Genomic DNA, 25,126 nt, shown 5'->3' with positions numbered 1-25,126 from the left:
AATAAAGTTAGAGTGCATAAGAAGTTTTCCTCATAACTCAATCATTAATGAAGGTATTTTGCTATTTAAAAAATCCTCACTGGCAGATCTGCAAGAGCAGGTGCCATGCACATCTGCCTGAAAGAAAAACAGAATCTGCAGGGACTAAGCCTCACAGATGCTCTGATACTCTTTACAAAGAAAACCAGAGTGTCACCAACTTCTAAGAAGAAAAAGAAAAGCTTCTCTCGGGGGTGTGCAACAATATGAAGAAAACCTGAGGATGAGAATACGAGCCTGTTCCATAAACTCTGGATTTCTCGTAGTCATTTCTTAAGAGTCTTATTTGGAATTACTTAAAGCTGCTGGATGTACGGATTAGAAATTACTGTATTTTGCTGTAAGACCTTTTAGCTGTACTCATGTTCGATGCATGTGAATCGAAGAGGGCTTTGATTGAATGTGTATTGTGATTATGTCGCATGGCACATCTTGGCCCAAATCTGCGGAAAATCTGCAGTAATTTTGAAAAACTGCAAGCTCCTCTGAACAGTGTGGAGTTTGTTTGATTTTGCTTTAGTTTCCACGATTGCAAAATAGCCGAATTTTTGAGGGACTGGTTAGTGCACAGCAATCAGATAATTAAAAAGGTACAGCCGATTTTACTTTGTGCCTGGGCCATGATGGTAAATGGTCTGCACTTATATAGCGCTTTTTTTTTTTTTTTTAACCTTAGTGGTTAAAAAAAATGGTTTACACTGGTGCCTTCCGAAGCTTGCCATCAGGAGCAACGTGGGGTTCAGTATCTTGCCCAAGGACACTTCGACATGTGGAGTCATGTGGGCCGGGAATTGAACCGCCAACCCTACAATTAGTGGACAACCCACTCTACCACCTGATCCACAGCGGTTGATGTTGTTGGACATAACTGAGATGTTGTTGGATGTAGCTGGCATACAACGTACAAAACAACTAATTGACAAAATTCAATAATAAAAATGGTTAGCAATGAATTTCATTATCAGTTAGATGCACTGTGGTGTAAAGCATGCTGTGGTGCATGCTAAGTCACTTCACTTAAACTAAATGGAAATGGCGGAGCACCTTACAGTATGGAAACGCTTTACATTACACCACACTGTTGGCCTCATGACATACAGTGCTGTGAAAAAGTATTTGCCCCATCCTGATTTCTTTTTTTGTGTATATCTCATATTAAATAGTTTTAGATCTTCAAACGGAACACAACATAAAACAAAGGCAACCTGAGTAAACACATAATACAGTTTTTATTTATTTATTAAAGAAAAACAAGTTGTCCAACACCTACCACCAATGTGAAATACTAATTGACCCCTTAAACTTAAAATCTGGTTGTGCCACGTTTAGCAGCAATAACTGCAACCAAATGCTTCTGATAACAGGAGATCAGACTTTCACTTATTTCTAGGACTAGGACTTACTCCTATGCTTTGGATTATTGTCTTTTTCACAGCATTGTAACTCAAGTAATATTTTGAATATTCGTTTGTGGTCATAACTGATCACTCTTTCCTATCAGAAAACTTCTCATGCTACACTGGCCAAAACGTTGTTACTTTGTATGATAACTCAGTGGATTCAAAATGAATGAACGCTCTGTTGAATGAATGCTTAATCTATGAGATGAACACTTTTTTATTTCAAAACACAAATCCTGTCATGACACATGTGCATTATGAGGTGCTGTGCAGTAGTGCAGCATTTCTTAATATAGTAATGAAACCCAGGTAAAGATGAGAGCATGGTTATAAGAGAACTAAACACAGACAGGAAGTGAAGTTGGAGAACAGAGAACATACTGGTCCTAAGAATTTACTGGAGCCAGTCATGTGGATTTGCATAAAATGGAGATGATCTAAATTCAACTTGTCACTGAAATCACAGCTCAGTGTGGTGAACTAATACGGGAAATGAATAGGTGCCCATGTCTTACTGGGGTGTATACACAGTCAGTCAAACAAAAGGACAGCCGAAGGTTAGAGCAGGACGAGACATGCTGAGCTCATGATCAGAGTGGACTGTCACTTACGGGAATACACTGATTCAGCCCAGTGTCTAAGAAACACACCTCTACAGTATATATAGTAGCAAGCAAAATTATTCAACCCCCATTGCAAATCAGGTTTATTGTCAAAATGTACAGATTTTCAGCTGTTTGCAATGAACAAATCAAACAAAAGCAATTGAAATAGTTAAATACAACGAATGCTTCAAATGGTTTCCTCAAATTCATCTGAAAAAGCAATTTATAATGATTTCTCCAGTTTAAAAATTATTCAACCCCTTCAAGCAATTTTAGTACTTAGTAGAGCACCCTTTTACTGTTATGACCTACTGCAAATGAGATGCGTAGCCAGGCACCAGCTTTTGGCAGCGTTCCTGAGGAATCTTAGCCCATTCCTCATGAGCAATGGCCTCCAGTTCAGTAATATTCTTGGGTTTGCGTGCTACAACCGCCTTCTTCAAATCTCACCAGAGATTTTCTATAGGGTTCAAGTCAGGTGACTGTGATGGGCCTGTAGAATCTTCCAGGACTTAGGGTTAGTTCTGCAACTAAGCCTTGGTGGAATTTGAGGTATGCTTGTCCTGTTGGAAGGTCCTATGACGCCCAAGCTTCAGCTTCCTCACAGATGGCATGATTCTATATTTTCTCTTAGAATATCCTGATACTTCAATGAATCTATCTTGGTTTCCACACGCTGCAGGTTTCCAGTGCCAGAGGATGCAAAGCAGCCCCAGAGCATCACCGAGCCACCACCATGCTTGACTGTGGATAGAGTGTTTCTTCATTCTTCTTCCTCCAGACATACTGCTGATCCATCATGCTGAAAACTTCCAGTTTCGTTTCATTGCTCCACAGAACAGAATCCCAAAACATCTGGGGCTTATTCATATGATTTTGAGCCGACTTTTCTTGTGCTTTTGGGTCAGTAGTGGTGTACTTCTTGGAGTTCTGGCACGGAAACCTTCTGCGTTTAGTACGCGCCTTACTGTGCTCACTGAAACCTCAGTGCCTGTTGCCACAAAGTCTTGCTGCAGGTGTTTTGCATTCACTCGAGGGTTTTTCACACAAACACATTCAAAGCGCAATTGCTGCAGTATTGATCGTTTGCTAGATTGTTGTTTGGCCAGGCTTCATTAAATCAAGTTTGTTGAATCCACAGGCTCAGACACACAGACACACATGTTCAGATCTATTATTTAAGCCCCTGCGCTCCTGCATGCACCTGACTATGATCAGGTGCCACTTTGAAATTTTATGCACTGGGGAAAGGGTAAAAAAAAATTGCACACACTGTACATGTGCAGAGTACATGCGTACTACAAGCCTCTCGCACCTTGTTTCTCTGTACTTGGCCACAACGTTTTTTTTTTTTGGCAAAGCTTACACACAACAGTGTTCTGATGTTGGTCAGACGAAAAGAAATCAAGCAACTGCGACTCTGGTGAGCTGAAATTTTTATTCAAAATCTCCTCGGCAGGCGCTGAACTCATTTCCGCATGTGTTCGTGTGTTCCGATGTCACATGGCGATGGCGCAACCGAACCCCACAAATACGCAATTTGTTACTACCTTTTGCTTGTCACTTGTAGCACACTCCTTTATCAAGGTATATAATAGGCTGTTTATGATCCAGGGATGGTGCACGTTTGAGGGTTGTTCATGTAACCAAACTTCATGTCTGTTTACATTTTATCGAGCGCTATACCGAACATTTTTTCTATTGTTACCAATAAAGGTATACTGTCGAGAAATACTGATACCGTTTTATCGCCCAGTCCTACACTTCTCTTACCCTTTTGCTGTCTCTCTCATACAAACATACACACACACACACACACACACACACAACCTGCAATACAGATCCTATTTTTGCTCATCAAATATGTATACACTAACACACAAACACATGCACACAAAGTAGAAGTGGGTGACTACACACCTCTGCTTGTTCTGCGGCAGGGCCTTTGAGTCCACAGCAAACATCTTCGACACGAACACGATGACCGGTGCCGATTCTTCACTTGCACACTCCAAGAACACTGCAATGAAAAGGCGAGGTTTTACAACTCAGACATTGTGCATCTAATCAACAAATATGATGGCATGATACCAAACTGAATCTGAGGCTGTATCTCTGTAACACTTTTCACATTCACACCAAACTTTGTGTGTGGCATTTACACCCCACCCTGACCACACCAGATCAATTTGGTGACAGCGCCACCTATAGGTCAAACATGATAAGCAATTAAATCATATAACAATTGATTGTATTTATTAGTTTTCAACCATTTATGATTAAAATCATATAGAAATGTCTAAAATCGCTCTTTTTTAGAGCTGGTCTTGATGCTCCCTGCCACGCTTGTTTAGCTCCTCATTTAGCCTCTTTTTTGCTTGGCCCCTTAATTGCTGCTTGCAGCTATATTTATTATTATTATTATTATTATTATTATTATTATTATTATTATTGTGTTCTTTGTAAAGTTGTTATGACAGAAGCCTTGCATAATAATTGTATTTTTTTCCATTTATTTATTAATTTTTAGTGCCCAATCCCAGGATTGTGGATTTGAGCATCAATCCTTGCACCAACCACAGCCATTGGGGGTGCACAGGTTAGTGTGCCAATTTAGTGTACTCTCAGTGCCAGCCCCAAGCCCAGATAAATGGGGAGGATTGCATCAGGAAGGGCATCCAGCATATAACCTTTGCCAAATCAATATGCAGACAATCGAAGGTGATCCACTTTGGTAAACCCTAACAGGAGCAGCCGAAAGAACAACATATTTAGTAGTAGTAGTAGTGTTAGTAGTAGTGTTAGTAGTATCAGTAGTTGTAGTAGTGTTAGTAGTATCAGTAGTAGTAGTGGTGGTATGAATTGTAGAAGTGGTAGTAGTAGTTGTAGCAGTAGTAGTAGCATTAGTAGTATCAGTAGTAGTAGTGATGGTATGAATTGTAGAAGTGGTAGTAGTAGTTGTAGTAGCAGCAGTAGTACTAGTAGTAATATTGGTGGTGGTAGTAGTAGTGGTTATAGTAATAGTAGTAGCAGTAGTAATATTTGTAGTTGTAGTGGTAGTACTGGTAGTAGTATAAGTGGTGTCGGTAGTAGTGGTGATAGTAATAGTACTAGTGGTGGTGGTGGTATCACTAGCGGTAGTGGTAGTAATAGTAGTACGTATAGTAGTGGTGGTGATAGTAGTGGTAGCAGCAGCAGTAGTAGTAGTAATAGTAGTAGTGGAGGTGGTGGTAGTAGTTTAAGTGGTGGCGGTAGTAGTGGTGATAGTAGTAGTAATATTAGTAGTAGTCGTGATAGTAATAGTAGTAGTAGCAGTAGTAGTTGTAATAGTGGTAGTGGTGGTGGTAGCAGTAATATAGTAGTTGTAGTAGAAGTGGTGGTGGTAATATTAGTAGTAAATCTGATTTAAACCAATTCAGTTAAATTCAACTAATCTTACAATTCGATACCAAGCCAGCTCTCTTTTTTCCACCCATTACAAAGGGAATCTTTTTTTCCATTTACTTTTTACTTAAAACATCAGTCTTTTAGACACTAAATGAGCAAAATTACACACCTATTCAAAGTGCAGCACCAATTTACAGCTACATGGAAGTGACAGTACCTGTATTTAGAAATGTTGTCAGGTTTCTTTTGGCACCCTGCATCTCTTCCTCACTTAGATAAACACTCTAGAAGCACATGCCACTATCATTTAACTTTCCATACACCAAAGGCCTTTTACTAAGACATGGCAGTGGCACTGATGCCTTCCAAAATAAAACGCTTGACAGGAATATAAAAGTTTTCATAAAAGAAGAACATGACAGGGGGGTCACTGGCACAGAGCTGATAAAAGCCCAGGGCCTAGAGTCTAATCGCTGAGGGGATTTCTTTATACTGCACAGCGCACAAGCAGCACAGACACACATGGCAAATTATTCAGACAGTGCAAAAACATTCAGGTGTGTTGCTCAACTTTCATACAAATGATCAGTCTAGGGTATAAAAATAAAAAATGGTAAAGGTAAATGCAGCATCCAGGCTCCTCTGATCAGGCAATATTACTGTTCGGGGAAATCGGAGCTAGGGGAAACTAAGCTTGTCTTTACATCAGACTCATATTCACACCATGAGTGATTAGTGCAGTTCTAAAACAAAAAAGCCTTTGCGAGGAGCCACTGGTAAAGACATAACATAAAAATAAGAACATGAGCAATAAAGGCTGTTCAGAATAAATAGCTTTCATGCATCTAATTCTGATAATTCTTTTTTTAAATGAAAGAGAGAAAAAACATTCAAAACATTTAAAGAAAGTCTATTCACTGATTGGCATTTCTGGCTTTAGTTGTACCAGGTATACAACTCGAAAAAGACACGACATTTAAAGCTCCCACAATCCCCCTCTGTCCAGTCTATACAGGATTTCACAGAGATTTTTTTTTTATTGTTGCGGCCAAAAAGGCTTGATTTCTATTTTTTTTTTTTTGTGGAAAACTATGAGTTGGCGAAATTGCAAGTGCATGAAATTGTCTTTCAAAGTGATGTTTGCTGGTAAATGAGACCTTTTAGCTGTACTCATGATCGACACACGTGAATCGAAGAGGGCTTTAGATGAATACGCGTCATAATGACCTCACGTGACGCGTCTTGGCCCAAATCTGTGGAAAAACTACGTTAATTTAGAAAAATTGAAAGCTCCTCCAAATATCGGAGTTTCCTTGATTTTGCATTAATTTCTGCAATTGCAGACTGTCTTTCCCCACACACAACATCATTCTGAACCACAGTTATAAGGGATGTACAAATTTCTGCTCTTCAGATTTTTGCTGCTCACAAAAAGTACTACAAACTTAAAGAAATTTTAGGCGTTGTTTAAATCTTATTTTTGAAGAAGAAAAAAAAGTTAGTATTTTCAGCAACATTGTATGATAAAAGATCCACATTAGACAATTAGGTAAGTGAAGGTCACATAAAAATTTGCATTTCATTTGCATGCAGGTTAAATTTTGCTAATGATTCCTCTTTTATAATAATGTTTGCAAGGTCTTTGTTAAGAACATGCACATTGAAACAGGAACATGAAGAACAGGAACATTAGCTTTTGTAACTGTGAGGATGAGTTAAAGCTCAGTGAGGACGAGTCAGTTTAACCACACACAGGAAGGAGGAGACACTGCTGTGCTGAGTATCACATACACCTATTACTCCGTTAATACTCAGTTATTACTCAATTATTACTCAGTTATTCTTCTCTTGTATCAATTAGAGAGAGGGGCTGATCTGGAGAGAAAGAATAGACTAGCTTAAAAGTACAACATTCTGAATTAACTAGTCAAATCAACTGTGACTTTCTTTTACCTTTTCCTCTCTTTCTTTTAACCTGTCATTTTCTCTTTCTTTCTTTATCTCTCTTTCTATCAACCTCTGTCCTTTTCTTTTTGTAGTTCTTTTAACTTTTGATTTTCCTTTCTTTCTTCTAATCTCTGTCTTTCTGTCATCCTTTTTACTTCTTTCCCTCCATTCATCCTTCCGTCTGTCCAACCGGTCATTTTTTTTCTTTTTAGTTCTTTTAATTTGTTTTTTTCTTTCTTTCTTTCTTTCTACCTGTATGCTTTTCATTCTTTCATCATATATATTTTTTTTCTTTAACCTATCTTTTTCTTTCTTTCAATTTCTGCTGTTTTCTTTTTTCCTACCTATTTCCCTTGCTTCTTTTCTATCACGGACTACTGTATAGTGTGTAATAGAACACATAGAGTGTTTATAAAGAGTGTAAATTCACTTGCATATCTCCACCCTGTGACTCAACAGCCACCCACTTAGTCACTTCTTCTCCCTCTGTCATTACAATAGATGCCATTATCTGTGCTCTGTATTTCAAATATTCACTTTCCTGTGTAACTAACTGTTCAGTTATCTAATCTAAATTCACATATTTCCTCCTCCCATCTCTCCATCTGTCAGGCAATAAACTGACCCACATGTACTCCTCATCACCTATCACTCACCTTTTTTCAGCTGCTGTGTTTTTTCATGGAGGGAGTCGAACCTGCGGAAGCCCACGCTCATCAGCTTCTCCACCTTCTCAGAGCTCACCTCGGTGGGAGCCGGCAACTTCTCACACACCATCGCTGAGCCATGTGGTTAAAAACCAATACACACTCGGCTATAGAGTCACATCCATACACCCACACACAATCCACTATCAGTGCAGCTGGGAATGAATGGTAAAGCTGGTGATGTGTAGCACACAGAGCCCTTGTTGCTTGTGTAGGTCCTCAGTGTGTGAAGGTGTTAATTACACACCATGTGGAAGGAACCTCCGTCTTGGCAGGTGCTGTAAGGTGCACCAAAAAACCATTCACCAGTCTGCTAGAAACTTCTGTTAATATATCATCTCAACATTTCTGTACCTAATTCCAGTGCTTGCACCCCGTCCGTTTCCTAGAACAGCACCCATGGTGTTTTATTCCTCTACTCCTGCAGCAATTTTCCAAAGCGAACACTTTATTTATTAAAGTATGATATTTAAAGTGCACCTTTTATGGTTTTGAAACGTGCCTAATTTTGTTTTAAATGTCTCGCACAATAGATTTACATGCATCCAAGGTAAAAACACACTTTAACATGCTCATAATTTAAAGCTGCAGCATTACCTTTTTCCCCCCAGAGTCACAAACGACTCGTTAAATGATCAGTTCTACAGGATTCATTCTAAACTCCTCCTTTCAGAGAGCATACTCTGCTCTGATTGGTCAGATTTCCCATTCTGTTGTGATTGGTCTACCGCTGTCAGCGTGTGTTGAAAAGGAAACTCCCACTACCATAACGAGTTTCAGCTCAGTCTGTTCGCGAGCAGCCAATGAAGACCAGAGGTGGGGCTTTTGGTTACAAACCTAGGTAGGTTAGTACAGGAAGTAAGTCTGGAATTACTAACGACTCGTTTCAGCTGTTCAGAATCAGTTCCTTCTTTTGGGAGTCAATAACTCTGTCGTGTGCTTTGATTTTTTAAACTTTGTAGACTTTTTTACATTCACAAACAGCTCTATAACACACTAGATGAAAGGTAATATTGGAAAAACCATAATAGGTGCACCTTAATACTTTTTAGCCATTTACAGTTTCTTTTACTGTTGTAGAACCACGAAGCAATAGTCCGCAAGTCTCTACTTGCTCTAAGTACTTCTAATCTGTAATTTTCTTTCTTCCTTTTAACCTCTTTCAATATTCTTTATTTGTAAATTTCTTTCTTCCTTTTTTAATGTTTGTTTTTTAACTTTATTTTTTCTTAATTTCTTTCAAACCCCAAATTCTTTCATCCTTTGTTTTCTTGCTTTTTTTTAATCCAAATCGGTTTCTCTTTCTTTCTTTCTTTCTTTCTTTCTTTCCTTCACTTTCCTTCTTTTCTCTTTCCTCCCTTTCGTTGTCTGTTCTTTCTTTCATTCAAAAGATTATTAATGATGCAATAAAGACAGCTAGCTGTGATGGTGCTATGGAAAAGGATACAGAGTACCGCTTGAGACAGAGGCAACCACTGACTGCAGATGGCACTCAGTAGCACTTTTGGGTCAGAGTGACGAAGGTCACGGGCCATGACCTTTAACCCCAACGAGGTCACCATCTTCTCCACCTTCTCTTTGTCTCTATGGTAAAACAGTATTTACAGAAGTAATGGTTACTGCCGGGATTGGCAAATATTAACAGCAATTAACATTCAGTCAAAACACAAACTATGCAGTGACATTTACACCCCACCAAATAATTCATTATTAACCTAACAGCCAGAGTTTCAAATTTATTTGTCATATGCACAAAATGTCAGGGCAAGTTGTGAGGGTCAGGTACTCTACAGCAGTGCAATACAAAAATATACATAATAAGATGAGGGGGAAGGAGAAGAAGAAAGTTTTTAAAAATACAATAAATATAAATATAATAAATATAATTTTTTATAAATGCAGAACATTAGGCATACTGATGTTAGGCTTACTGATGTCCTAACTGTAGACACTATAATATATGTTACAGATGCACAGACATATACATGTGAAAAAATAAGTACACCCCATGGAAATTGTTGGCTTTTCTGACATATTTGTAGAAGCAAACATTTGATCATCTTTGAAACAGGCCCTATTAATAAAGTTGATATACTTGAACAAAACCACAAGAAAAATTAGCTTTTCAATCATTTATTCAACAGAAATATCAACAGATGTGATATTCGTTTGTGGAAAAGGTAAGTAAACCCTTGGCCTAGTATTGCATAGCTAGTATTGCCCCCTTTAGCTAGTATTGTCCACCAGGCTTGATGGAATTTTTGACCGCTCTTCCATGCAATATTCTTTCAGTTGCAAGCTGTTTGAGGGTTTTCTTGCATGTACTGCCTGTTTCAAATCCCTACACAACATTTCAATGGGACTGACTAGGCCATTCCATAACCCTCCATTTCTTCTTTTTGAGTCATTCCTTGGTGGATTTGCTAGTGTGCTTAGCATCATTATCCTGTTGAAAGGTCAACTTTTGGTTCAACTTCAACCTTAGGACAGATGATCTTACATTATCTTCAAGCACTCTTTGATATTATGCAGAATTCATAGTTGAATCAATGAATGCAATCTGTCCAGTCCCTGAGGAAGTGAAGCAACCCCAAACCATAACATTTCCACCACTATGCTTCACAGTTGGTATGAGGTGCTTGAAAAGCTGTCTTTGGTCTGTGGCAAACACGTCTGCTGTTACTGCAGCAAAACAACTCTATATTTGATTTGTCTGTCCAGAGCACATTATTCCAAAGGTCCTGGTCTTTGGCAAACTGTAGTCTTACAAAGCCTTTTTCCTGGCATGCCTCCCATGCAGGTCAAATTTATCCAATCTCTTTCTGATTGTAGAAGCACTTACTTTGACACCAACAGTTGCAGGACTAACTAACAGATCCTTTTATGAAATTTTGGGGTTCTTGGAGACTTCTTTTTGCATCAGACGGTCTGCTCTTGGGCTGAATTTGCTGGGACGGCCAGTCCTAGAAAAATTGGCAGTCATTTGAAATCTGTGCCACTTGTAGATTATTTTCCTTACAGTGAAATGATGTATTCAAAATAATTTTGAGATCTTTTTAAATCCCTTGCCAGACTCATAGGCAACCACAACCTTTTTTTTCTGAAGGCCTTACAGAACTCTTTAGATCTTGGCATGATGACACCACACACCTCAATAACAAAGGGAACACCAGACACTAGATATGTGAGAGGTATAAATAAGACAGGGTCCACCTGCACTCCCTAAGCAGGCTCCAATAACTGGCACCTAATCTTGAACTCCTGATTCTAATTTTATGGTTTTGAAGATGTGATAAATGTAGGGGTGTACTTACTTGTTCCATGTGGCTGATTTGTTTTTTTGTTCATTTAAATTGTGAAAATTACTACAAAATGTATACTAATATATATATATATATATATATATATATATATATATATATATATATATATATATATATATATATATATATATATATAATTCAAGATAGACAGAGATAAATAAAAATGAATAAAAAAATAATTAATAATTAAATAATTGAAGTAGTAGGACAAGCTATCTCTCTCTCTAAAGTCTCATGTCTCTAATCACGTGCATACAAGGTTCGGATTGCATGTAACAAAAACAAGGATAAAGAATTGCATAACTGAAGATTTTCAGCAGGTTGATGAGCTTAAAGTAAATACATAAACAGCTCATTTGAGGTTTGCAGATTTAATCAAATACTGGGTTTTGGCTCGTTACCTTCTGATGACCACGGCATCATATAAACTCCAGATATTATCCAGGACCAGCTGGACAAAAAGCGGCTTTTTTCCTTTAGCCTGGAGGGAAAGAGACAGAAAGGCACAAACATCACCAGATCATCACCTGAGGCCAAGCAGCGGCATCCGACAAATTGTCAATAAGTCTGAATCAGCCACCTCTCTATTTCATCCATTTCTCGGCTGATGTGTATTAAAGCATGCATCAATTAAAGAGATCAGAGACATCCATTTACATGCTGCAGGATCATCCAAAAAAAAAAAACTTAATTATTGTGACACTACAAATTTCATTCAAATGGTAAGCCATGTGTGCTGCTAATACTGCTGCATTTCAAACAAAACTAAATGTTCCTACTTGATTTTCTGACCACAAGACCTTCAAGTGATTAAGAATTAAGAAAATGGCCAAATTTGAGAAACTGGATGAACGGCTCTGCTTGTTAATTAGTATCCAATGGTGTTACACACCTGTTTCTACAAACTTAAATAGCATAATTGTGCATTGAAATAAATTTGCTGCGATTAGGATTCATAATAGTGTTTACCACAATGCTGTTAAATTCACTAAACTGATAGGAGAGAAGCTGTTGATACATTTTCTATAACAGCAGTGCCAGCTGTAAGCCTTACTTTTATAATATTTTACATTATATTTAACATGCACTTATTTTAATGGCATCATTTCTATAGTAACTGTTAACTCACAATAATTGTTTGTCAGATGTTCCACATAATCCAAGAATATAATCCAGTCATAAATAATGAATGAGTTAAATATCCATCCATCCATCCGTCCATTTTCCTTATTGCGTATACTACACAGGGTTGCGGGGAGACCGAAGCCTATCCCAGGGAACTTAGGGGACAAGGCAGGGGACACCCTGGACGGGCTGCCAACCCATTGCAGGGCACAATCACACACCCACTCAAACTCCCATTCACACACTATGGACAATTTGGATATACCAATCAGCTTACAACGCATGTCTTTGGAGTGAGGGAGGAAACCAGAGTACACGGAGGAAACTCATATAGCACATATAGAGCATTCAAACCCCCAACCCGAGAGGTCTGAGTTGATCTTGCTAACCCCTAAGCCACTGTACCCCCAATGCAATGAGTCATAGGTGTCAGAGCTTGCTAACAGTCAGTGCTTCTATTTGTAACACCATTTTCATGTAAAATAATTTTACTGCCTTTCCCTCAAAACAGAAAAAAAATATGGCCTGGTAATTCTGCAATTTTTCAAACTGTCCAGTTTGGATGAGCCTGTGAACACTATGGCATCAGATTCTTGTTCTGTAAAGTGGAACACATTGTGGAACTCATGTGTTGTGTGTTCTGAGACGCTTTTCTGCTCACCACGGTTGTAAAGAGTGACTGAGTCACTGTAAGCTTCCTGTAAGCTCGAACCAGCCTGCTCATCCACCTCTGACCTTGCTCATAAACAAGGCATTTGCTCTGTAAACCCTCCTCCAACTGCTGCAGTTTATAATGCAAATTCAGCTTTAAATTTGGCTTTCCGAGGCTCAATAAGGTCAGAGTCAGTTGCTGTCTGGAGACAAAATGACTTAAAACAGCTGCCAAAGCGCTTAGAATCAATGTGCTCTCTAGAGGTCATACACTCTATCAGCATAATGACAGAGAAAACGACATGTGGCCGTCAGAGCAGAATGATCAGACTGATCGATTGGTCTGGGAGAAAATGACAGCAGACTGATTAGTCTTGGAGATCATTCTGTTCTGTGTGTGTTCACAAATCATCAATTAAAGACTCACTCACTTATCCGGATTGCAGGAATTTAAGAAAGTAGTTTAAACTTGTAATAAGGATCACTCTTAAGACCAGTCATTTCCTTATCGCCTACATTTATTCGAAATTAATACAACATTTAAAAAAAAATGCAACTTGTCATGTTACTCAGAAAACCACAAACCCAAAAGTCTGGAAGACTTTCCCATGTTGCAGCGGACACTGGAGATTCCTTCTAAAATACTAAAACATCACACAGAATTTTCACCATACCAATGATTATACAGGTGCATCTCAAAAATTTTTAATATCGTGGAAAAGTTTGGTATTTTTTTGCCATAATTTAATTCAAAAAGTGGAACTTTCATATATTCTAGATTCATTACACATCAAGCCTTTTTCCGTTTTAATCTTGATGATTACGGCTTACAGATCATGGAAATCAACATACATGTTTCCTGCATTTCACTGGCTATGTACTTGCACAGTAGTCTGCACAATGACAATAAAGTTGAATTGAATCGAATCGGTTTATGTGGTGCGCCCTCCATACGACTCCCTGCGCAAGGTGTTACTACAGAAAAGACAATGTATTGCAATGTGCAAACTAATATACACTTGTGTCTTGTCTTGCAGAACTAGCAGAACTTCTGACCAATAGTGCTGTGCTATAAAGGAACATACTTAGTAAAAGTATGTCATAACATTTACCTAAGCTCTTCTTCAATCAATCTATTACAAGCTTAAAAAAGCATTTTTTAGAACGTTCTTCCATTCAATCTCAAAATAAAATTGAGATTTAAAGGCCATTTAAAGGCCCTCAGACAAGAATGAGAAAAAAAAATGAACTATGGAGAAAAATGCCATGAATGCCATTATTGGAGTTAGCGCAGATGCTCAGCTAAGTGGTGATCTGTGTCCAGGTCTATTATCTCTGCTTCATTTGGCCCTATGGCTTGAGTTGGATGCTAATGAGACCTCCACTGCTAGTGTGTGCATGTGTGTATGTGTGTGTGTACACGTGTGTCCTCTCTACGCCGTATAGTGCAGTTTCAGGAGGAAAAGTGCTGTCCATTAGCATAACTGACTCTGGACAGCGAGATGAGTGGACATACTAAATGGTACTTGAAAAGCAGGATGACTAAACAGACGACTGTTTCTGTCACAACACACTTATCCCACCAATCCACACACACACATACACATGACCTCTCACATTCAACTGCTTTAACGACCTCTCACATTCAGCTGCTTTTATTTCCAGCAAATTTCTTAACAAGTGTAAATACCTGTATTAACATAAAAGCATTCAACAACTGAGACATAAACTGAACAGGTTTCACAGACGTTGAGGAACAGAAATGGAATAATGAATCCCTGAAAACAGGTGGGTCAATATTAAAAGTAACAGTCAGTATCTGGTGTCCTCCAGCTGCTTTAAGTACTATAGTGCATCTCATCCTCATGGACTGCACCAGATTTGTCAGTTCTTGCTTTGAGATCGCATCTCAAAAGCAGTCAGCCACCAGAAACTGACTGTTACTTTTAATATTGACCCCCACTTTGTTCAGAGACTCATTATTCCATTTCTGTTCGTCAAACACCTGTGAAACCTGTTCAACTTATGTCTCAGTTGTTGAATGTTTTTATGTTAATACAAATATTAACACATGCTAAGCAATTTGCTGGAAATAAAAGCAGTTGAATGCTAGGGGATGTTTCTTTTTTTGCTGCGTACACACAGTACTTTGCAAAGTTTTAGACACCCATTTGTTTTAGCACAAACTTTGTTAAAGATTTTTTACTTCATGACTTCTACATTATCAAGTCAGTACATTCCCAAACATTAGTTTTCTAGCACAAAATTTAATGTTAGAGAAAAATGTTTGTAAGTCAGTAAAGAAAGCAGTATATTAAGTGGTAAGAGACACTTTTCAGACAAAAAAAAAAAAACATAATGAAGGCTGCTGGGTTTTGCTGCAAAAATAAGAAGCAAGTGCGACAGTCAAAGTCTCCAGAAGAACCGCGACTGGAGGAGTGCGTTTTTACATGGGATGGTCATGATTTCAAGCTAGAAAATCTCCAAAATACAATATGCATGCTATAGTGCAGAGTATGCTATATGTGCAGAGTATCCCTATAATCTAAACAGCAATTTGGCAACATTTCATCCCAACAGTGCACGCTCTGGGATCAGACTCTGTGAATGAGTGAAAATCTCATTATGCTCAAATACAGTGATAATGCATAGTTGTAATAACCTGATTGTCATTACAGAATATAACTTCAATATTATATTTACTAAACTATACAAGAAATACAGATAGCCCCATTCCAAAATCGAGTGGAAAGCCTTCCCAAAACAGTGGAGGCTGTTATAGCAGCAAAGGGAGGTCAAGTCCATATTAATTTCCATATTATTTTCCGTTTTTAGACCACGATTTATTTATTTATTTCTAGCTTAAAGGCAAGTGCTTGTGTTAAAAGGCAGTGCTCTAGACACTACTGAAAAACACTGTCTCAGTCTATTATCAAGTACAAAAACACTACAGCAAACACTCATGCACTGACACAAGTCTACTGTACCTGTGCTCCTTTCATGATCTTTTTGGCCTTGGCATTCAGGTAGAAATCCCCCCACAGGGTCTTCTGTAAAACCTCGAAGCGAATCCCCATCTTCTGGCTGTAGATCTGTGCAAACTGATGTATTCTAGAATAACAAGATGTGCATTTACAAAGTCATATCAATCATACGCTCATTTCATATTTAATAAAAAAAACAAAAATAAAATAAACAGAACCCATACCACTGTGACCTGTACAAGCAAAAATAAATGGCAGTGTACATATTAAATTCCCTACTCAATAAACACATTCAATAGCCACATGTCTTCTGCGACAGATCAGTGTTAGCCCACTGAACTGTGAGCTCTGTCTGCTAGGTAAAGTGCCACTGAGTGCCTTTCATCTGCAAGCGACATACAGAATAGCTTTTGCACTTGGAAAGTGGAGTGAAGTTGGTTTTTATGTGTCTAAAATCTGAAACACGTCATAGAACTTGACATCTATATTTCTATATTAGTTTCAGCCCTAATGGTCTTTACCAGCAAATATACTTTCATCGGTAGATAGGTACAGTAAATACGAATATGAGTAAGAATGTGAATATGTACAGTACAGTATGCATGCTATTAATTAGTTAGTTACATTTATATAGCAGTTTTCTAGTCACTCAAAGCGCTTGACATAGTATGGGGGGGGGGGGGGTCCTCAACCACCACATCTCTCACTATCTTCAAAAAACAGCTAACGGCCCACCTCTTCCGTGAACACCTAACCAGCCCATAAAAAAGAAAAATATTTTTAAAAAATACAAAAAAATAAATACATAAAAATAAAAAATCCTACTCTGGCACTTACACCTCTACTCTGCGAACTTTGCTCCTTCTGGAACTCAATTAATGGATCTTGTATGGTAGCACTACTTGTATTGTTCTCTGCTTGATATCGCTTTGCTTGTATTTTCTAATTTGTAAGTCACTTTGCATAAAAGCGTCTGCTAAATGAATAAATGTAAATCATCCACATGGATGATGCAACGGCAGCCACAGTGTGCCTGAACACCAACCACACACCAGCTATTAGTGGAGAGGAGAGTGATGTAGCCAATTCAGAGATAGGAATTATTAGGGGGGCATGATAGAGAAGGGCCAATGGGGGAATTTCGCCAGGACAAGGGGTTTATACCCCTACTCTTATGATAAGTGTCCTGGAATTTTTAATGACCACAAAGAGTCAGGACCTTGGTTTAACGTCTCATCCAAAACAGTATAGTGTCCCTGTCACTATACTGGGGCAATAGGACCCACAAAGACCACAGGGTGAGCACCCCCTGCTAGCCTCACTAATACCACTTCCAGCAACAACCTTAGTTTTCCCGCAGGAGGTCTCCCAGCCAGGTACTGACCGGGCCTTAGCTTCAGTGGGAAACCAGGCGAGAACTGCAGGGAGATATGGCTCTGGCATCCTATACAGCCAGAGGTTTGTGGACACCTGACTATAACACGTATATCTGCTTTTTGCCCATCACATTCCACATGTAGTTCATCTTTGCTGTTATAATAATCTCCACTCTCCTGCAAAGGCTTTCCATTCGATTTTGGAGAGTGGCTGTGGGGATTTGTGTTCATTCAGCCACAAGAGCATTAGTGAGATCAGCCACCGATGTCGGTTGAAGAGGTCTGGGGTGCAGTCAGTGTTCCAGTTCATCCCAAAGGTGTTCAGTGGGGCTGCGGTCAGGGCTCTGTGGATGCCACTCGAGTTCTTCCACTCCAGCCTTGGCAAACCCTGTCTTCACAGAGCATGCTTTGTGTACAGGGACATTATCATGCTGGAACATGTTTGGGCCTCTTAGGGAAAACAGCATACAAGGGAAAACAGCATTCAAAGACATTCTAGAGAAATGTGTACTTGCAACTTTGTGTCAACAGTTTGGGGAAGAACCACATACAGTGCCTCCACTAATATTGGCACCCTTGGTAAATATGAGCAAATAAGGCTGTGAAAGACTGTCTTTATTGTTTGGATATCAAACAACTGCAAACACAACACAGGTTTATCATATCATATTATATATATATATATATATATATATATATATATATATATATATATATATATATATATATATATAAATCTTTGGATATTTCTCAACTTGTTGAGAAAAGTTTAACTTTATGGTGGCGCTTGGTGCAGCGACTACCAACGGGAGTGAAGACAGTAGAGCGCACATAGCCATCCGTGCTCACTAGCAGAAGCAGCGCCATTGCGGCATTAGCCAATTAGCTTAGCTTAAGAACTTAGCCTGTTTAACACAAAAAATATATATAATAATGAAAAGAAATAATACTGACAAACTCACTTTTTTTGCAATTGAGCAAAATCTCAGTGTAGCTCCTATCTTGGGTGACGTGTCCGGCTTGTCGCAGCTTCAGAGCACGGGACCAAGCAGCCCCAAGCTGGACACTTCACCCAGGAAACACACGGCCGAAGAGCTGCGGTCCACCTCCCGGTCACCATCAAACATATAGTGAATGACACTCTGATGAATGACACACTCACTTGCTGAGACAGGAGCTACACCGGGATTTCGCTCAATTTCAGCAAAAAGAGAATTTGTTTCGTTATTATTATTTTGTTTTAAATGCACTAAGGCCATAGGCTAAGCTAAGCTAATTGCCGCTTGCAATTTTGCTGCAGACAGATGGCCGCAATGGCAAAGAGTACACACTGCTTCTCCTTCATCTCGTAGGATATGATGCAGATCTACACTGGTGAATTTTACATAAGATCACTCTCTCTCCAAAATCTTTCATTTTAGCAGCAAGAAAACTGGTTTGCTGTCAAAAGTGGAATGCTAGTTGTGCCACCCATGTTACTATGGCAACCAGTAGTAGGAACGCCTACTGGCGACTTGCAGCGATAAAATTGCTGTGTGTGTGTGTGTGAATGTACCATAACAAAAACAACAAGAACACCGCACTCATTGTACTCAGACATTTGAACACAAGTTTTTATTTATTTTATTATATATATATATTTTTCACTAAAATTAACATATGAGCGTGTGAGTGTGCCTTGCGATGGATTGGCACCCTGTCCAGGGTGTACCCCGCCCTGTGCCCGATGCTCCCTGGGATAGGCTCCAGGTTTCCCCGTGACCCTGAAGGATAAGCGGTATAGAAGATGGATGGAAGGATAGACGGATCATATGAGCGAAGTTGATACACAATTCCAAAATTCAGAGCTTTTTATTTAGAACAAAAGCAATCAAGGGGGTGCTCAGCATGACGAAACCTCTTTCCGACTGCTGGAAAAGCATTTCATGTGTGTTATTTTTGTTAAAGTAACAGTTATCCAAAACCAAAACCACTATTTGATTTCAGCTGTTTGAGAAATCCTGCACGTCCAACCTGCCTTCAGTCAATAAGAGCACACTTTGCAGATATTTAAACCTCTAGGTGAGGAATGATGGGAGACTTGTTTGATAAATATTTTAGCTTTGAGGTCTGAAATAAAAGCAGTTCGTGGCAGACTGAGACTTGCCTGTACTGTCTATATACTGTATAGAGCTGCACAATATACTGTTTACTAAGCATTAGCCCAGCATTGGCTTTGCAATAATGATACTTTAGAAGCTTGTAATATAGTCCATCATCCATAATTGTATTTGTTGCACTCTGTGAACTTATCGGTGTAGGTGAATCCAAATATATGATCAATTTTGGTTCATCAGGTAAGGAATAAAATATAACAGGGCATGATATTATAGGAAAACTGACCAGTGTGATGCATTACCATCCCAAGGTTCATTATTTTCCTATAACACCACATCTCAGAGTTTTATGCCTCTTATACCACAACAATTTGCCAAAACTATCAATTAAACTTTTTGTTGTTGTTGAATATGATGAACATCATATCATATTTTTTATCCATTTACAGTTGTGTTTAATGTTGTGGAAGGTCAGAGAAGTTAATTCTAGTTATCACTTACATCATAGTCACTATAAACCTTCATTCCCTCCCCAGCTTCCCTTTTTCTCGAATGAAGTTAATAAGACCGAGAGGATCCTCTGTCAAATGTCTTAAATCTCAACATTACAGATTTGCCTATAGCTGTTACAAAGCACTGACACTGGAGACTCCTTCTAAAAATGTTAAACAAACATCTCCTCACAGAAAGCCTCACCATATCAACGATTACACACTTTAATTATCTGTATATACAGAGTGTCTGCCATATAATTCTCTGTGTAGGTTGTTACTATGCATATGAAAACGTATTAGAACAAGCGCATTAATATGCAGCTGTGATTTGCCTTGCAGCTCGCACTACTGAACCTGTTACGCTGTTACTGAAAATTAATTAACACCTTCTGGCCAATCAGATTTGAGAATTTTTGTATAAGCTGTTTTCTGGAGCAATATCATTGCAATATGCTGCTTTTGTCCATATTGTGTCACTGTACTCCATTCACATAATGTTAGAAGATTGATTTGAAAAATAGTGTAGACATGATTTAATTGGCCTACCTAAAGCTTATGTAACCTTTAATAGCCAATTCTTCCTACTCTTTTGTAAAAGCTGACCTATTACAGCCATTCAATAGAGCAATTTGTTCACTACTTAAAGCTTTGCTCAGCTTAATGTGTAATTTATTACCACATACACATGGATGCACTGAGACATGAGAGTGGCTCTTTTTAAATATATTCATGGGTCTTTATTGCTCAAGGGTGTTAGTTTTAAAACACCAATCCATCCACTATGGCACTTCAGTCCTGAGTGCTTTCACAGAGTCTCTCTAAAACCATGAAACCTGATGCTGAACAAGAGAAAAACCTTTTTTTTCCAAAAAAAAAACAAAAAAAAAAAAACAAACACAAGACAGAAGCCCCCGGATTGTAAACATTATTATTACGCTTTTAGTGCTAGCCAGCAATATCGAGCTATTTGTAATTATACACATTAGAGAGGTAAAATTACTGTGTTAGAACAAAACATGATGGCAAGAGAATGGTGGGTGCTGCGAAGGACAAAAACTTTGACGAGAGCATTATCTAGTGGACATTTACTGAACTGCAGCAAGGATGCAAACTGTAGACAAGCCAGGTTTATCAAGGTCTCTGTTCTCCAATAGCCTTTAAAGAATATTCTGAATCAATGCCAATGAGACAGGAGCCTCAGCCAGTCACAGGTATGACAGTCAGCAGTGATTTGTCCATCAACCAGAGGAAAACCCTGCTTCATATAGACTTTTGCTGCTATGTACAAATTTAAATTTGACATGTATTTATTTACAGTTCCCTCCACTAATATTGGTACCTTTGGTAAATATGAGCAAAGAAGGCTGTGAAAAACTGCCTTTATTGTTTAACCTTTTGATCTTTTGTTAAAAAAAATTCACAAAAATATTCTGCTCTCATGGATATTCCGAATGCAAACCTGATCAGTCTGATGTAGTGCTATAGGGAGCACATTAAGTGCTAATGTGTTTCATGTTTGTTTGTTAGCTAGCAATAATACCACATTAGGTTATTTGTCCGAACTGAAATTTTGGTGTCTGGGCCCGCAGCTGAAAATTATGTTGAATAACAATAATAATGATAATAATGATAATAATAATAATAATAATAATAATAATAATAATAATAATGCAGTAACTATTTAAAGCACCCAGACTCAGTGAGCCGCACATTCACAGATGTACTACAACTGTTGCATAAGCAATCACAGGAAAGCAGAGCCATAACTACAGGCAACGGGATTCAAGAATGGTAAATGGTGCATCCGGAAAGTATTCACAGCGCTTCACTTTTTCCATATTTTGTTATGTTACAGCCTTATTCCAAAATGGATTAAATTAATTATTTTCCTCTAAATTCTACAAACAATACCCCATAATGACAACATGAATGAACTTTGTTTGAAATCTTCGCAAATTTCTTAAAAATAAAAAACAAAAAAAGGACATGTACATAAGTATTCACAGCCTTTGCCATGACACTCAAAATTGAGCTCAGGTGCATCCTGTTTCCACTGATCATCCTTGAGATGTTTCTACAACTTGACTGGAGTCCACCTGTGGTAAATTCAGTTGACTGGACATGATTTGGAAAGGCACACACCTGTCTATATAAGGTCCCACAGTTAACAATGCATGTCAGAGCACAAACCAAGCAATGAAGTCCAAGCAATTGTCTGTAGACCTCCGAGACAGGATTGTATCGAGGCACAGATCTGGGTAAGGGTACAGAAACATTTCTGCAACATTGAAGATCCTAATGAGCACAGTGGCCTCAATCATTCATAAATGGAAGTTGTTTGGAACCAGCAGGACTCTTCCTAGAGCTGGCTGCCAAGCCAAACTGAGCGATCGGGTGAGAAGGGCCTTGGACAGGGAGGTGACCAAAAACCTGATGGTCATTCTAACAGAGCTCCAGTCTCTGTGGAGAGAGGAGAACCTTCCAGAAGAACAACCATCTCTGCGCACTCCACCAATCAGGCCTGTATGGTTGAGTGGCCAGACGGAAGCCACAGTCCGCTTGGACTTTGCCAAAAGGCACCTGAAGGACTCTCAGACCAAGATGAAACAAAGATTGAACTCTTTGGCCTGAATGGCAAGCGTCATGTCTGGAGGAAACCAGGCACCACTCATCACCTGGCCAATACCATCCCTACAGTGAAGCATGGTGGTGGCAGCATCATGCTGTGGACATGTTTTTCAGCAGCAGGAACTGGGAGACTAGTCAGGATCGAGGGAAAGATGAATGCAGCAATGTACAGAGACATCCTTGATGAAAACCTGCTCCAGAGCGCTCGGGACCTCAGACTGGGGCGAAGGTTCATCTTCCAACAGGACAACGACCCTAAGCACAGAGCCAAGATAACAAAGGAGTCGCTACAGGACAACTCTGTGAATGTCCTTGAATGGACCAGCCAGAACCCAGACTTGAACCCGATTGAACATCTCTGGAGAGATCTGAAAAAGGCTGTGCACCGACGCTCCCCATCCATCCTGATGGAGTGCGAGAGGTCCTGCAAAGATGAATGGGAGAAACTGCCCAAAAATATGTGTGCCATGCTTGTAGCATCATACTCAAAAAGACTTGAGGCTGTAATTGGTGCCAAAGGTGCTTCAACAAAGTATTGAGCAAAGGCTGTGAATTCTAATGTACATGTGCTTTTTTTGTTTTTTATTTTTAATAAATTTGCAAAGATTTCAACAAACTTCTGTCATTATGGGGTATTGTTTGTAGAATTTTGAGGAAAATAATGAATTTAATCCATTTTGGAATAAGACTGTAACATAACAAAATGTGGGAAAAGTGAACCGCTGTGAATACGTTCCGGATGCACTGTAAATAGCAGCTTTCAACCTCAGCGCTTTACAGTGCGTCTCATTCACCCATTCTCACACATACACACACACACACACACACACCAATGGCAGCAGAGCTACCATGCCATCGGGAGCAACTTGGGGTTCTCCAACTTGGGGCAGTCTTGCCCAAGGACACTGTGGCATGTGGAGGCATGTGGGAAGTGAATCGAACCGCCAACCCTACGATTAGTGGACAACCACCAGCTCTACCACCTGAGCCACAGCCGACCGAGCCGACCGATCCGAGGAGGGAGAGGAGGAGGAGGAGGAGAAGAAGACGAAGACGAAGAAGGTGATGTTTCTTTTAAAATGCACTATCAATGTGCTTGTCTTTTGTGGAGAGAAAATCCCAAACTGTGCCCCTGATAGTACAAGATGTACACGTATGATGGCTGACACCTAGGATGACACCCTCACGTGTTTGCACATACATGGAAGTAAAAGGCCTAATGATAACAGTTAAAGCCAGTCTGTGTGTGCTGTACCTGAAGCCCCAGGAGTCGATTGCGCTGGCAAACACCACGTTGCCCTGGTCAGGGCTGAAATATAGATGTGAGTCGTCCGTTTCCTCCAGGCCTGAGCTCCAGTCATATACCTGCTCTCCTCTATCGGCCTCAGGACACTCTTCCTGAACCTGTGCCTCCTTCAATGCCCGCTCCTCCAGCACAGTACTTGTGAACAGAGTCCCTGTCACAGCGTTCACCTGCATAACACACACTTCACTCAATCACATGACACTATTTCCCAAACTATAAAAAGCACCTGTCTATTTAACAAACAAAAAAATTCAACAGTGTGCATCACTACTGCAACACACCAATTAAAGTGAACTACAATGCAATGAGGAATTACATCCTGTACATTTCTGTTGCAAATTCAGTGTAAATTCATTCTTAAAAACGCAATCCCTGTTGATTGTTTTTTACTATAGAGATCACGTCACGTTCCCTCCAACCATATTCAAATTTGCTAAACGCATTATGATTTCAGAATTTTTTAAGACGCATGATAGAATGGGGAAGTTCAAATATTTCTTATTTATTTAAATCAGCATCCAGAGGCATGCATTCCCAATCGAATGCGCACACACAATTAGGATCTTATTACACCACATGGTACAACACGACTGCAACAGACAGAAATGTAAGCACAACATAATACGCCATATTGTATAGCCTTACTTGTTCAAGAATTTTCTGGAGGTGTTTGTAGGACTCTTGAGGACTAAGCTTGAGCTCCACGATTAGCCGGTCGATCTTATTGATAACAAGCACAGGTCGAATGTTCTCCAGCCATGCCTGGCGCAACACCGCTTGCGTCTACAGCAGAAATAAAATTACTTTAAAATAATAATAATAATAATAATAATAATAATAATAATAATAATTAATAATTAAATGAACAGAATTAAGTCTAATCGTTATGCTTAGATAGACTCTGTGGAATGTGAATGCTAACATTTGACCTTAAGAAAACTCACAAAGCAGACTGTCCCATTCACCCACAGACATCTGACTCTATTTCATTAATATGGAATGCGTGGGAGTTGATTCACAGTAAGAGAATAATTACTTTACCTCATTACATCTGTTCA

The 25,126-nt window shown here is 39.1% G+C and overlaps 1 protein-coding gene across 4 annotated transcripts in view; it reads right to left on the bottom strand.

Moving 5' to 3' along the window:
• The window catches only part of efl1 (elongation factor like GTPase 1), a 149,875-nt gene that overhangs the window by 118,654 nt on the left and 6,095 nt on the right, over positions 1-25,126 (bottom strand). For all 4 annotated transcript variants that reach the window (XM_017478430.1, XM_017478431.3, XM_017478429.1 and 1 more), the window contains exons 6-12: positions 24,714-24,851; positions 24,018-24,235; positions 16,172-16,295; positions 11,810-11,889; positions 9,533-9,669; positions 8,035-8,157; positions 3,965-4,064 (exon numbers count right to left, since the gene is read on the bottom strand). In XM_017478430.1, the coding sequence (XP_017333919.1) occupies positions 3,965-4,064; positions 8,035-8,157; positions 9,533-9,669; positions 11,810-11,889; positions 16,172-16,295; positions 24,018-24,235; positions 24,714-24,851 (920 nt within the window). The remainder of the gene's footprint in view (positions 1-3,964; positions 4,065-8,034; positions 8,158-9,532; positions 9,670-11,809; positions 11,890-16,171; positions 16,296-24,017; positions 24,236-24,713; positions 24,852-25,126) is intronic.

The sequence above is a fragment of the Ictalurus punctatus genome, chromosome 10 (genome assembly GCF_001660625.3).
Source record: "Ictalurus punctatus breed USDA103 chromosome 10, Coco_2.0, whole genome shotgun sequence".
In the NCBI taxonomy this organism is placed as follows: domain Eukaryota; kingdom Metazoa; phylum Chordata; class Actinopteri; order Siluriformes; family Ictaluridae; genus Ictalurus; species Ictalurus punctatus.
This window is presented reverse-complemented; position numbering and strand designations above follow the sequence as displayed.